We start from the raw sequence: 15,858 nt of genomic DNA on the forward strand, positions 1-15,858 counted from the left end.
TATGGGAGTTGTAGTCCAACATCATCTGGGGACCCACAGGTTGAGAACCACTGGGCTAGAGGGAAGGTATGAACCTAAGAAGAGCCTGCTGGATCAGGGCCAAGGTACATCTAGTCCAGCACATACTGTCCCCACAGTGCCCAACCAGGTGCTCCAATAACGATAATAATAATAAATTTTATTTATATCCTGCCCTTCCCAGCCATAACCGGGCTCAGAGCAGCTAGCATCAAAATATAAATACATTAAAACATAAAATTCAGCAATTGACTGAAATACAGCTTAAAATCAAATAAGATCAGAAGGCAACCGTCAAATTATGACTATAAGGGTTGGGAAGCTTAGGTACTCACCAGGCTCAGCTATTTATACGAGCCAGTGAGAGGAGTTAGAGAGGCCTCTTCTATATAGGGTCTTGTAGGAGGAGAGGGGTCAGACTAGGCCCCGACCAAAGGCCTGGTGGAGCAGCCCAGTCTTGCAGGCCCTGCGGAAAGATGCCAAGTCCCACAGGGCCCTGGTCTCTTGTGGCAGAGCATCCCACCAGGCTGGGGCCAGGGCCGAAAAGGCCCTGGCTCTGGTTGAGGCCAGTCTAACCTCCTTGAGGCCCAGGACCTCCAAGATGTTATTGTTTGCGGACCGTAGGGTCCTCCGTGGGGCATACCAGGAGAGGCAGTCCCGTAGGTATGAGGGTCCTGTGGATATTTTCACCCCCTCCCATTGCAAGAATCTCCTCATTTTTTCAGAAAGGAGGGGGCGGAAACTGCTCTTCACTTCTTCCGTTCTTGCCTGACTCTGTGGGGAGTCTGAGTGTTATCTATGTAGTGATTAGAAGGCTGAGTGAGAGCTGTAACACTCAGGCAAGCCAGTAGCTCTTTAGTGTTTAGTTTGTAGCAGCTATTAGAAATTATGCTTCACAGCTTTCTTCTGTGTTGTTCATACTCTGCTGAATTTGCTGTTCACAACTCACAGTTGTGGGTCCAGTGCACTTAGACCTAATTTCCAGCAGCGGAAGGTCTCTGGAAGTGCTCCAGTTTGACTAGCTCAGTCGGGGCAGAACCAGTTGTTGAGCCCAGTATCTGGCATGGGCTCAAAGGCGTACTGACCGGTCCCAGGTCGTATAGGGCTTTCAAAGTTAGAACCAGCACCTTAAACCTGACCCTGTACTCCACCGGGTGCCAGTGCAGCTGATGTAACACTGGATGAATGTGATCCCGAGGCAAGGACCCCATAAGGAGTCTCGCTGCGGCATTCTGCACCCAATGGAGTTTCTGGGTCGGAATGAGAGACACACAAAGCAGGACCCGAGTAAAACAGCATTCTCCCCACTAGTGATTCTGAGCAACGGGCATTCAAAGGCATTACTGCTTCTGTCAGTGTTAGAACATGGTCATCAGGGTTAGTAGCCATCGGCAGCCCTATCCTCTATGAATTTGTACCCTCCATTCAGACTGCAAATGGGAAAACACAGCAAGAGGAGTCGCTCTCTGCAAGAACGGTGAGGTACCAATGCATCTCCCGCTACAACCAGAGCAGAATCTGCTGGAGTTTTCCATGCTGTGATTATCTGCCTGGTTCAGACTGTAGATACATGTGGTCCATTCAGCCCAGTACCGTCCATATTGATTGGCAGTGGTTCTCCGGGGTTTCAGAGGAACCATTCACAGCCATACTGGGAGATGCCAGGGGCTGAACCTGTGACCTGGACAACAGTTGCTATGCCACTGAGAAACCTCTCTCCTAGCTTCCATCAGTTCCTCCTCCTTCATTTGGGGAGAGGACCGAGAGAAGAGACCTCTCCCTCATGCCTGGGTTAGTTTGTGTTAGTTTGCACTTCACTAAACACTGCATGTTCTCCATCTCAAAGGGCCTCCCTAGACAGAGATGTGGTGCAGCAGATGTCTCTTATGTTTCCCACACCCACAAACATGTATACAGTGGTACCTTGGGTTAAGTACTTAATTCGTTCTGGAGGTCTGTTCTTAACCTGAAACTGTTCTTAACCTGAAGCACCACTTTAGCTAATGGGGCCTCCTGCTGCCACTGCGCCACCGGAGCACGATTTCTGTTCTTATCCTGAAGCAAAGTTCTTAACCTGAAGCACTATTTCTGGGTTAGCTGAGTCTGTAACCTGAAGTGTATGTAACCTGAAGCATATGTAACCTGAGGTACCACTGTACAGAGTTTGCTGTTCCTGAAAAATATGTACTTTGTTTCATAAAACTGTATTGTAACAGAATGGATGGATACAATAGCACTAATTGAATGAAACACTTGCAATCACACTGTGGGTCCCCCACCCCTTTAACCACAGTGATACCTCAAGTTACAGACCCTTCAGGTTACAGACTCCGCTAACTCAGAAATAGTACCTCAGGTTAAGAACTTTGCTTCAGGATGAGAACAGAAATCATGCTTCAGCGGTGCGAAGGTAGCAGGAGGCCCCATTAGCTAAAGTGGTACCTCAGGTTAAGAACAGTTTCAGGTTAAGAATGGACCTCCAGGACAAATTAAGTTCTTAACCTGAGGTACCACTGTACAGGGACATGTTGGGGCAGGGAGATGTTTCTCTGCCAACACAATGCATGAGAAGAAGAATTTAACCCTACCCCCTGCACAACTGCAACAAAAACCATGCTGCAGTTAGGCAGGGGTGGGGTGGGGTGGGGAGAGGATTAAATCTCACCTTCTGATGCGCTGTGAACATTTCCCACCCCACAGCAGACACACCACATAGACTTCACAATATACTACTTGTGTCACAGTTTGGAAGTGGCCAGTCTGAGTTACAATTAACTTTTTCCAAGTAAAGCATCATTTGAGAGGGTTAAGATTTGTAAGTTTACTGTTTGCAGTGTCTTCCTCCCCACCCCCTTTTTATGCTGCAATGGAAGTGTGTGCTACTGAGTTGGTTGTGTCTTGAAAAAAATACAATCGTTCTAATAAAAATAATCCCCAAGTACAGTCATACCTCGTGCCTCCCACACGGATCACCTTCGCAACCCACAGCGTTTGCAGCCTGAAGCGCCGCGTCTGCACGTGCACATGACATCATTTTGTGTTTCTGTACATGTGCGAGCACCGAAACCCAAAAGTAACCCGTTCTGGTACTACTGGGTTCGGTGCGGTCCACACCTGAAAACACGCAACCCGCAGCATTCATAACCTGTGGTATGACTGTAAAGCTTTGAACTTCATTGAATATAATGGATGATATTCAAGAGTATTTCCACTGTTGTTAGTGGAACTAAGCATCATCCATTACTTTCTGTGGGTTGCTTTACTCTGAGTAGACCCATTGCGGTTAAGGAACTTGGGTTAGCTGTGTCTGTTAACTCCAATAGCCCTACTCTGAGTGAGAATTACAGAAGATGCAACCCAGTATTCTAATCCATATCAAGTGTACTGTGCTCAATTTCCCCCCAATCAGATATTTCAAAATCAGCTACCTTGAATTTGGGAGGAGGAGGGAACGGAGATAATTTTACACAACACATAAAGTTAGTGTAGCACACTTTTCTTTTAAAAGGTAGCAAAATAAACTCGAATGTGCTAAATGAGTTCTTAATCAATCTGGACAGCGGTTGGCAACCTGGTCCCATCAAGGGCCACATGTTGCTTGGGAGTAACCTGTCAGGGGCCAAATACTAGCTGTGTGCGAGGTAGGAGTTAAAAGCGGGCAGGGCCAGAATTAAATGTGGGTGGAGCTACTTTTTTCTCCTTCCCTTTCTGCCACTCCAGAGTGTCTCTCTCTCTCTCTGTCTGTCTGTCTGTCTCTCTATGGTATGCGCTCCCCCATCCTTGCTACTCAGATGAAGGAGATTTGGATGAAACCTTGGGAAGAACTTTCTGACAGTAAGGGCTATTTGACAGTAGAATGGACTACCTCAGAAGGTGGGGGACTCGCTTTAACTGAGGTTTTCAAACAGAGGTTGGGTGGCCATCTGCTAGAGGTATAAATAATAAATTATTATTGTTGTTGTTGTTGTTGTTCAGTTGTGATTCCTGCATTGCAGGGGATTGGGCTAGAAGACCCTTTGGGTCCCTTCCAGCTCTACAATTCTATGAAGTTAGGCCAAAGGATACCTGGGTATGTGCTAAGGGGCATAGCTCCCCCCCCCCCATTGCTCATTTAGGGCAGCAGAAAAATATTCATGAAAACCACTGCTTTTGCCATTTCAGAGAGGAGGTCCCCTGCAAAAGACTTTTCTTACACAGAATATACAGTGGTACCTCAGGTTAAGTACTTAATTCGTTCCGGAGGTCCGTACTTAACCTGAAACTGTTCTTAACCTGAAGCACCACTTTAGCTAATGGGGCCTCCAGCTGCTGCCGCGCCGCCGGAACACGCTTTCTGTTCTCATCCTGAAGCAGCGTTCTTAACCTGAAGCACTATTTCTGGGTTAGCGGAGTCTGTAACCTGAAGCGTATGTAACCTGAGGTACCACTGTATCTCCCTTGCTTAATGAACAGGGCTCAGGTTTTTGTACAGCAGATAGATATTTCAAAAGGTTTTGATAGAAGGGACTGAAAATCTATTTCACACAAACATAGGCTTGATTGTGTGAGCTATATATTATGAACTATTTTGTATTACCTGTATGTTGACATAATAAACAGTTCATGGGCGGGAATAATAATAATAAATTTTATGCCTTTTAAGAAACACTTCTAAGAGTAGCACAAATCTGCCAGTTGAAGCAGGTTGCCCAGTCTTATCTAATGGTAGGACTGGCCCCAGATGATGCTGAATCACTTACTATGTAAGATACACGTTTTGCAAAGGCAAATAATACAATCAACAACAACAAAACTCTAAACCAAAAATGCACTGTAATCACACACCAGGATCTAGCTCTGCAAGTTGTAAATTAAATTCAAGCCATTCAGATGTTCACAAAGCACAATCAGCAGAAGCCAACAGGAAGTCAATCATCTCACTCATTCCCTACACAGACATGCTGCAATCCTATACTTACCTGGGAGTAAATCTCATTGAACTCAAGAGGGAGCTTCTGGGTAGTTGGTTGTATGGGGTTCTTGTGCAAATTTTACCTAGACTAGGCATAGGCAAACGCCGGCCCTCCAGATGTTTTGGAACTACAATTCCCATCATCCCTAGCTAACAGGACTAGTGGTCTGGGATGATGGGAACTGTAGTCTCAAAACACCTGGAGGGCCAGAGTTTGCTTATGCCTGACCTAGACCATCAGTCCAAGTGGTCCATTGCAGCATTCCCCCACATGTGGCTCGCAAAACCTGTGCAAATGGGTCACAGGTTTTATCAGAAAACCCAAAGCATTGTTCCTTGCAATACATCATTTGCATGAGGAATGCCTTTTACAACTTTTGTCTTGTTGGCATGGTGCAATGCTGTGTTGACACTTGTCATTGAACATCAGGAAGGCTGAAGTCTTACATTAACACTTGGGAACTGCTGTCTCGCAGCTGGAAGCAGTGAAGGTCTCAGATTCAAAATTCATGCAACAATAAATTGTTTGGTCACCATAGCAAGTAAATTTGGACTTATGGGTTGCCATGCCAAAAAGATTGAGGGTTTTCAAGTCCCAGCCTATCAGACCACAATGTTAATAAACATGGACTTCTTCATAATTCAGTGGTGCCCACTGGGAATATCCTGCTTGGCAGATATATACATTTATCATTTACTTTGGAGGGCTTCCTTTGGCTGGTCCAGGTGTGCTGCCTGAGCCACCATGTTTCCCAGCTTGGTTTTCTTTTGGCAAACACCATCCCAAATGAGCTTAGCTTTCATGTCCGAGTGCACCTTGGCTATGGGAAGGAGAGATCCCTGCACCTAGAGTCCCCGTTCCCTTCTGTATGCAAGGTGGATGCAAAGCAGAGGAGGAATTTGCAATTTCTACAGAGGTCAGGCAGTGCACATATATCCTTTCTCACACAACACATACAGACCCAGGCTCACACTCTCAACCCTACTCACAGCAATCAGGCTTCATTAGTCTAGATCAGGGGTAGCCAGTATGATACCTTAAAGATGCGGTTAGATCCCAACTCTCATTAGCACCAATGAGTTGGCCAGTGGTCAGTAGTCCAACATCATTGGGATGGTACCACATTGGCCGTGTTTAGATACAGGCCAGGTCTGGATGCATGAGTGACTGTGTGTGAGTTTAACAGAATTGTACATTTTTGCAAATGTTGGTTCAACCTCTGCACCTCATGCTACATCACTGGCAGGTTGCCACCCAAGGCTGCCATGCCTTGCACACTCATTTGGGAGTCCATCTCACCAAATTCAGTGGATGTTACTTCTTAGGAAGGCAGCATGCTGCCTTATACCAAGGCAGACATCTGGTCCATCTATCTCAGTACTGTCTAGGGAGCAGAACTGAAGCGTTTCGGACTGGGGACATTTCTAGCCCTTCCTGAAGAAGCTGGAGAAGTTGGGACCTGGAACATCCTGCTCAAAGAGCAGATGTTCAGCCAGTATGGTGGGCAAATAGGCCAATTTCAATTTCGCATCCTCTCAATCTTGAGTTCCGTTCTCCATTCTTCCACATCTGTTTGTGATTTTAACAACAAGAAAATGAAAAGCCACCAATGTTTCAGAGCACATGCAATTTCCCCCCAATATACCAATTTTTTGCAGAGCAATTTCTCCTAATAGAATTCATTCTCACTTATATATGCATTTTTAAGCACACTTTGCGCACAATACTTGGCTGGAGATCTCAATTGCAAAATTCAGCGACGTGCAAATTTCGGGTGATAGCTCTGTTTCAAACCACACATTGTTTCAGAAAGTGAAGATTAGTTGGCTTGCCTTGAAATGCAAACTAAATCCACATTCTCTTCCCCACCCCTCCAAGCCTATCTACCACTAAGATACAGTCCTACTGCAGAATTCTGACTGAACCTACCCAGGATCACCTTGCAAGTTGAAATTCATAATCAGTAAAGCCAGCCTGTCTGCGGCACAGAGGGCACCCACACACTTTTAAACATTCTAGCTGTTTTAATGTGGGAATGTGAGGGGTACGGACTGCAGCTGGCATAGCGGAGAGCTGAACATACCTCAACATCAGGAAAGCAGGTTAGACATATCGCATTAATGAAACGGATTTGGGAGTCACAACCAGCCACGACTTCCATCGCTATTGCATAATGGGGAGGTGGGGGAGATTCCCTCCCATCCAACAAAATAAGTGAGAGAGATACTAAAGGGATGATCAGGAGCTGTTCAGCTCCCATTTCCTAACTCTGATGTAAAAATTAAGAGGATAAATCACTCATTGAACAGTCTGAAGAGCCCCTTGTTACATCGCACAGCTATTCCTGTGCAATTTACAAGACACACTGCTTCAAAGTCTCCTTAAGTTTATTTCATTTCCACAAGCAAGGGGGGAGAATGCAGAAATGCGGAGCGGCTGTTTTATACCAGGGAAGTCAGACCCGCCAGAGGCACTTTCCCAGCCATTTCCTCATTATAACACACATACCTAACTGTCCGTTTGCCTTTTGCACATCTATTCTCTCTTGCACTTTTTCTTTTTTTTTTACACCATCACATATCAAGCTGCTTTCATCGCAATGCCAGGTCGCCCGGCTTGCTTAACTCTCCCTGTCCCTCCTCTCACAACCAATAAATCGGAATGACAACAACACACTTTCTGAATCAGATTCAAGATATTGACTGGAACATGAACAGAGGAGCAAATCTGGAAACCAGAGGAAAGCAAACAGAAAACACGAACTGCCGATTTGAAATGGAGAAGGGGGGTGGGGGGAGAGAAGGAGGCATTCTTAAAATTCCTACCATTTCGATAACTGCATTTCAAACTAATTACTCTCTGCCAGCAATTTAATTTGGGGGTGGGGGTGGGGGAAAGCAAAGGAAGATTCTGCTCTTAACCAGAGCCACACACACCAGAAATGCTATCATGACATCATCACTCCAACACGGTATTTGCAGGACTCCCTGTGTCTAAGCAGGTCCACTGCAAGGTTTGGAGCGGCTTTCAAAAGCACCTCACATTTGCCTTTACGGATGACCAAGGTGCAAACAAAGCAGGAGAACGTGCCTCTGAATGCCACCGAAACGCTGCTGTCACACCTCTTAAAGCACTGACATCATCGTGCATAAGCACAGGAGGAAAAGCTGCTGGACAAAGGCCATATTCTCCAAGGTGCCAGTTTTGAAGGCTGCCCATTGATCCATCTTTCCCATTGAATACAACAAGAGACAGGCAGGCAGGCAGGCAGGCAGGCAAAGAGAACAGCCTAGTGTCAAATAATTCTGTCCTGTTTCAATCCAGACACTCTACACAGCACCTCCTTCGTACAAACGTAAACCACCTCTCTTAACATTATTGCAGAAGTCTGAGGAAAGGGAAGGTGGTTCGCGAGAGCAGTCCGCTTCATAAACAACCCTGCACCACAATTCGCCCTGCAAAGCACAGGGTCGCGTTTCTCTTGCAAAAAGATTGTTTAGCTGGATGAAATCCAAGGTGAGGATGGAAGAGGAGGAAGGGGGGGGAACAGCAACTTACCACAATACATTAGAGATGCAAACAATGAATTGCAGCCTCCCTAGAAAAGGACAGTGGTGGGGGAAACTCCAAACAGGAGTGGAATTAAAGCAAGTTTAAAGATATTGTAAGAAACCAGGGGAAAGCCAAGAATGGAGGCATTCTTCCAGGAAATAATGTACAGGAATTAGGGCGGGGGGGGGCGGTGTTGGAAAAGACCTTGTGGAATCCAAAGTTTGCACAAACACAAACCTAGTTTGCAACCCCCCGCAGACTTATCGGGTAGTAAGTCTCGCTGAGCATTGGGAGGGGGGGTACTGACTTCCGTGCAAGCACATGTATGCAATTGCAAAGCGAGGGGGGGGGCGTGCAGAGAGGGCTACATCCCTTCGCACGCTTAACTCGCCGCTGACGGCAACCGGGCTTTGCTCTGGAGTAAGCAAAGCAGAAGATCGTTCTGCTAGGCTGCAATTCTCTGCAGGGTATGTTTGGGGTGGGGGGGTGGAGTTGAGAAATAAACCCCACTGCACAAAGGGGGGCGCCTGCAACCCCAACGCGCGATTGCCACCAGGACTGCCACGAACAACACTTTACTCCCGAGTCAGCCTGCATAAGACCCGGCTGAGTGTCAGCCGAGCAAAAAGAGGGGTGGCTGGTGGGAGAAGGAGAGAGGATGTTCGGAGGTGATCAGCGACCCCCTCCCCTCCCATCCTTAAGACACATGCTCAAGACACATTAGTCTCCCACCCCCAAAAAAGAGACCCCTCAAAAAAGGAGCTTATTGGGAAGAGAGCATCCCCCCACCCCTTCCTCAAAACGGCCCCGATCCTCGCCTGGGCGCAGTGCCCCGCTTACCTTGCAGGCTGGGCTGGCTGTTCTCCATGGCGCCGCCGGCCGCGGCCATCTCCGTGGCGTTGGGGCTGCTGTTGCTGCTGCTGCCGCTGCCTCCTCCTCCGCCTCCTCCTCCTCCTCCTCCTCCGGCGCCGGAGCAGGCGCTGAGCTCGGCCAGTCTTCGGCTGGTGGCTGTCAGCTCGGCTCGCAAGGCGCTCACCTCCTGGCCGGCCGCCTGGAGGGCTCCGTCGATGCGCAGGGCCAGCTGCTGGTTGCCCTCCATCATGCTCAGGATTTTGGCCTGCGGGACGGACAAGGCAGGAGGCTCAGGAGCCGCGAGAGACGCCGCATCGCGCACCCCGGGCGGGCTGGCTGGCCGGCTGGCTGGAGAGCGGGCCTTTTCCCGGGGACCGGGGCACCTCCGCCCGGGCAGGCGACCTGTTGGATCCCCCTTCCTCGCCTGCAACGCGGCGCGGCCAGCGGCAGCCGCTCGCCCAGGGAAAGCAGCGCCGAGAAAGGCGGGGAGGGCGCTTTAAATGGAGCCTACCATCTGGCCGCCGAGCTGGAGGGGGGAACGGCGAGGAGCGCCGGAGAGGCGCGAAGGGCGCTGGCAGGAGGCCCGGCGGCGCCTCCCTGCCTCCGCCCGCGATGCAACCGTCGGAGGAGGAGGCTGAGCCGAGCGGGAGGGAGGGAAGCGGGTCCGGCCCCTCTCGCACACGCGCCGAGGGTCCCCATAGGAGAGAGGGAGCTCCGCTGGGCACTGCCCTCCCCTTGGCTTTAGGTGATGATGATGCAAGCTGTCTTATGGGCTTTTGCACAGCATCATTAATTTTATTTTATTTTATTTTTTATTTTATTATCATGCGTTAGGCTGGAAGAAGTTTGCACGGGTTCCCTAAGGGTCAACTCGTCCAACCCCCAGCCATGCAGGAATCACGGCTGAAGCAGCCCTGGCAGATGGCCCCCCATGGGCGTAGCCAGGATTTATGTTGGGGGGGGGCAGGACACCCACCTGCCACCACCCTCTGTCTCGCTCTGTCTAGCAGATTCGGAATGAAATGTCTCAACCACAGTTGTTTTAAATTCACGTTTCTTTTGACACCTCAGAAAAAAAAATCTGTCACAATCTTTTTGCTTTTAGTTGAGTCTTTTTTATTTACTTACTTGATTTAGGAGGGGGCAGCTGCCCAGCCCCTGGTAAACACCCATGGTGTCCCCCCAAACATCTGTTGCCGTTTTTTTTTATTTACTTATTTGTTTCGTACAATTTATACACCTCTTGATTGTTTTTTTTTTAAAGAACAATATCAAAAGCAGTTTACAAAGGATAAAACAGTAAAGTCAATTTACGACCCTACTTGAAAACATACGAAAGTTGAAATATTAAAACAGATCAAAATTACTGCTGCTTTCTAAGTATCTGGGTAGGCCTGTCTGAACAGGCATGTTTTTAGTAAAGGTAAAGGGACCCCTGACCAATTGGTCCAGTCGTGACCGACTCTGGGGTTGCGGCGCTCATCTTGCTTTACTGGCCGAGGGAGCCGGCGTACAGCTTCCGGATCATGTGGCCAGCATGACTAAGCCACTTCTGGTGAACCAGAGCAGCGCACGGAAATGCCGTTTACCTTCCCTACCTATTTATCTACTTGCACTTTGACGTGCTTTCGAACTGCTAGGTTGGCAGGAGGAGGGACTGAGCAACGGGAGCTCACCCCGTCACGGGGATTCGAACCGCTGACCTTCTGATTGGCAAGTTTTTATCTGGTGCCCAAAAGAGGACAGCGAAGGCGCCTGTTTGATTTCAATAGGCAGGGAGTTCCAAAGGGTAAGGTGCTGCCACATGAAAAGAACAAGTTCTTACAAATGCAGAACGTGGCACCCATGGTGGGCCCATTCCACTGATCAAAGGAGATGAACAGGAACATGTGGGATACGACAATCTTGTGGGTAAACTGACCCCAGGTTGTTAAGGGCTTTATAAGGTAATCGTGACACCTTGAACCTGGCCCAGTAGCAAATCGGCATCCAGAGCAGATCTCTGAGCACAGGTGTTGCGTGCTGACAATAGCTCCCTGCTGTCAGCAATTGTGCTGCAGCATTCTGCACTTAACTGCAGCTTCCAAATCAAGTGTGAGCGAAGCCCCACCTTATGGAAGCAGTCTTGTGGATTTTTAAAATTATTACTGTTTGGTAATACTGACTCTGGGGTCAATTAAAAATATTTAACCTCTTTATATCTGTTATTACTAATTGTGTTGTTTATCACCCACCATCCTAAGGTCCCAGCTCAACATGAAAAACTGTTTAAAACAACTTAGAATCACAGAACCAAAGTGCCCCCTACAAGTATACATTTCAGGTGTCAAAGGCCAGTCTAAAGAGGTGTGTCTTCAGCTTTCCTCAAAAGCCAGGAACACCTCTGTGGAAAGGCACACCTCAGCTTAGGGGCTGCCACAGAGAAGGCCCTGTATTCCTAGGGATAACATGGCCACTCTGAGCTTCTGAGGGCAGTGACGCAACCAAGCACATTGCTGGGCAAGCTGCATCCCTCCTGATGTCATTATTGGGACTCTGACTCCCATCAGCCCCAATCAGCTAAGTCTAATGGTCAGGGATGATGGGAGCCAGAGTCTAACCTCTGGAGGGCTACAGATTCCTCAGCTCTTCCATAAGAAGGTGCCGTGTGAAGCTATTAAAAAACTCTGCATCAATATTGATTATTAATTCATCAGTGTTGTAAATAAAATGCCGAGATTACTAATGGTATTAAAAATAGTTTGTGTTTGTGGCAAGCAACTTTATAGACATCCATGCAGATGGTGCTATATAAATAAAGTGGAAAGCTTTTGGTATTGTTAGGTTTGATTGCAGTCCTGTGCCTGTCTGTTCCGGAGGAGAATTCTCTCCCTGGTAAGTGTTCCTATAACTTCAGCCTTAGCTTAGTTTATTTACATGCCCGCTTTTCCAAAATAAACGGTGCCAACAGCAGCTCTCAGTACACAGAATTATCAAAACACAGAGCGCTGTAAAGAAAATACGATTTGTTGCAAAATGTTACCAATAGATTGAAATAAGGCCAAACAAACAATTCAGGATAACTTTTTTTGTACTGCAGTGGAGTAACCAGGTCTTAATATGCAACGCATATGGAGCAGAATCCAGGTCAACGGCCCCAAAGATAAATAAATAAAAATGTGCCTCAGGAAGATAAACAAATAAAACAAGCCCCCTCAAAAGGTAAAAATATAAAAAATGAGTCTTTAAAAAAAGGGGAAATAGATAAAAATGAGCCTATGTTATTTAAGTTCTATGATTTCCGTGGCTCTACTCTAGAGTGTGACAAACATTGGATATTGCCCAGTAAGCCTGACTGAACTCAATGTGGCTTACTTCTCAGTAGACATTTGTAGGATTTGCAGAGGGGTGCCCAAGTGGTGGCCAAAACAAGGATCTCATGGCACCTTAAAGATTTATTTGTTACTGGATTTATTTAGTATACTTTGATCCCACCCTTCCTCTTATGATCTCAGGATGGGGTGCAAATGAATCAAAATACAAGAAAACTGCCCTCCTAAAGAAAAGAAAAAACCCCAGGGGGAACGGAGGATGCATATGTAACATCAACTGAAGACCACTAATAAATACATCTTATGGAACCAAGACAACTACTTACAGAAGAGGGGAGGACCCTCAGACCTGGGGGGCAAATGCAGCCCTCTCTAAACCTTGGGATTCTCCCCAGGCAGGTCCCTATCCCCAGGCCGCACCCCCTCAGAAGCCCACTTAGCACCCTCCTTTCGGATATTTGCCTGGTGGGACTGTGTCCTTGATCTCTGGCCATGCCTCTTGCTTGCCTGAATGGATGGAGGACAGAGAGGAGGTATGCAGCCACTGTACAAAGATAAAGGTTACATTTGTTGCTCTGCCTGCTTTTGCCTCTGGTCCTTCCCACCACTTGCATGTGGACCCTAGAACTTTGCTCTGGATTGAATGTGACTGTCAGTCCCAAGAAAGACCCAGAGGGTCCATGATGAATATCAAAGGATGACTGTGTTGCTCTTCTCATATTGTTTCGTAACAAGCAAATTTGATAGATATGAACTTGAGATATGAACGGAGATTTCTCCCCGTCACATGAGTCCAGCTGGGGGAAAGTTAGGCACAACACTAAGCCCAAGACCAGCTCCGTCACTGTTATACATGGGTTGGGCACCACATAGGAAGCGTAAGTCTTTTCTGTGTTCAACCCCTGCTGCTCTTGCATTCCCTTCTCTATCCTCCCTCCCTCCCCTCTGTTTTTGAGCTCTGCAGCAGGAATGCGGATACTATGGACTACAGCTCCCATCAGCCCCAGGGATCATGGGAGCTGGAGGGGCCACAGGTTAGCCTCCCTGGCTCTATAGGGAAGGGATTTCCTCCCACCTACCCCTGGCATGTGGCCCTGCAAACCATCAGACATTGACAGTGCAATTGACAGTTTGCCCAGAAGTCTGTCTCTCCAGGTTCAATGTGAGTTTATTGGGTTGAATCCAACTTTAGTCCCTCAGAAGAGACCCACTCTCTCTTAAGCATGTTCCACATTGCAGACTGGACAAAAGACATCAAGGCATACCTTTCACATGGAAGTGATGTGATTTGCAATTCAATCATCTATCTACCGTATCTGTCTGTCTAGTTACCTACTCAAAAGTAAAGTTTGCTGAGTTCAGTGGAGCTTCCTCACAGGTGAGTGAGTAGAGGATTGAAGTCTTAAGCTTGCTTTGAAACTGTTCCTGTGCCACAGAAAGGAGCCCTCAGTACAATCCAGCTTCACCATCAGGTTGTAGACATCAACCATACACAGGGGTGCATGAATTTCAAAATCCAAGATCCCAAACTCTCCTGCAGCCTCAGATATCACAGAGATTTGCTAATGATGCCCTAAAAGGCAGCTTTCAAGAACACCCTCAGGTAATGGGGCAGCTGGGGTGGTTTGAACTGGATTTTGATCCCCTCAAGACATGTGTTGATTTCTCCACATGCTGAGTTTTGGCACAAAATTGATCGGAAATCTGAGTTTATTAAGATGCTCAGACTAAAAGCGCATTGATCCACATAACCCAAAGGGAGCAGCGTGAAGCCTGAAGGTGGGTTGGAATCAACTAGCTTCATGCAATCAAAATTCTCCTCTTGCAGGGACCATCTGTGGATATAGCTTGCACCAGGGGCTTCCTGGCCTGTGTTATTGCTGGCTGCTGCAAATCTAATCCCTTTGCATCAACACCACTAATCATGGTTGCTATTATAACAAGGAGGATACAGTTGGAGAAGAGATCCTTTTTTGGTGCAGAAACGAGGGCTGTGCAACTTACTTGTCGGAATCATGAAACAAACCGGGCCAATTTGTGCCTGTTTGTACCAGATTAAGGTCAATGCAGCAACAGACCATTACAGAATGTGTTGTGTGGAGCCAAATCGATCTGCAGCAGTATGGACCAATCCAGAACTTTTGAAAAATCCTCTCTAAAGCCAGACCGTCTGTCCTCAAAGTGATGCAATTATTAATTGCATCTTGCAATTAAGGAGACCACCAGGATGGGGAGAGGAGAAGGAGGGGAGCTGGACTCTGAGAGCAGTAGCTTGCAATTCGGGGCTGAAGTTTCACCCAACACTCTCCAGTCACAAGGGGAGGGATAGTAGAAATCTCAAAATGCAGCAAGTTCACAGTGCATCCACTCTTATGTAAGTTCTCTCTTCTGGAAAGTTTGGGGGCTTTTGTTCAGCATGTGGTTTGTTTGTATATATCTGAAAACAATGCAAGCCCCCTCCCTTCCCTATGAGGATTTATATAAACAGGGGTGGGGTGCGAGAACATAGGCCTGGGACCTGAACATGCCCCCCCATTGTCTGCTTCTCTTTCTGGCATTCGAGACTCTACCCTGGCCATGTCCACTGCCACAATCTCACCAGCCCTGTTCCATGTTCTTCCTGACAGTTTTTGCCTAGATGGAATGAGAACATAGGCACCTGGAAGCTCCATCAAGCCAAAGGCCCATCTCATCCAGCATTCTGTTCTCACAGTAGCCAACTAGATGCCTGCAAGAAGCCCTCAAGCTGAACATGAGCACAACAACACTCTTAACTACTTCTGATTCCCAGCAACCCGTAGTCAGAAGAAGTAATGTGTTCCTGAACTGTGTTTATACCTCTTGCTTGCCTTGACTGAGATGTGTAAACCTCTGAATTATGTGCATCTGGAACATGGCCTCCTGCACAAGGGAAATAATCAGAAATACATCTCTTTCTCTGGCACTCATTGCCTCTAGCCGTAACTACATTTGCCTGTGGCTCAGGGACCACTATTGGCATGTGGCCATCACAATGTTGCCCCCAAGGGAATGCACCATTTAAAGATCAGGATAGATCCTCTGGGAGTCCACACATATGCGTTGGGATTTCTCCATTCAAGTGGGAAACCCGTGTAACCGTTGGCTCTGTCACACCCCTGAAACAAATGTATGTTGCTTCCAAAATTCTAGTT

The 15,858-nt window shown here is 47.4% G+C and overlaps 1 protein-coding gene and 1 long non-coding RNA gene across 2 annotated transcripts in view; one reads left to right on the top strand and one right to left on the bottom strand.

Moving 5' to 3' along the window:
- KAZN (kazrin, periplakin interacting protein) overlaps positions 1 to 9,836 on the bottom strand; it is a 223,311-nt gene extending 213,475 nt beyond the window's left edge. The window contains exon 1 of the mRNA XM_081016197.1: positions 9,363 to 9,836. Within this exon, the coding sequence (XP_080872323.1) occupies positions 9,363 to 9,624 (262 nt within the window). The 5' untranslated portion in view covers positions 9,625 to 9,836. The remainder of the gene's footprint in view (positions 1 to 9,362) is intronic.
- Positions 1 to 15,858, top strand: part of LOC308482847 — a 358,341-nt gene that overhangs the window by 50,083 nt on the left and 292,400 nt on the right. The gene's annotated exons all lie outside the window — the stretch shown is intronic.

The sequence above is a fragment of the Podarcis pityusensis genome (assembly GCF_964106645.2).
Source record: "Podarcis pityusensis genome assembly, chromosome: 8".
Classification (NCBI taxonomy): Eukaryota; Metazoa; Chordata; class Lepidosauria; order Squamata; family Lacertidae; genus Podarcis; species Podarcis pityusensis.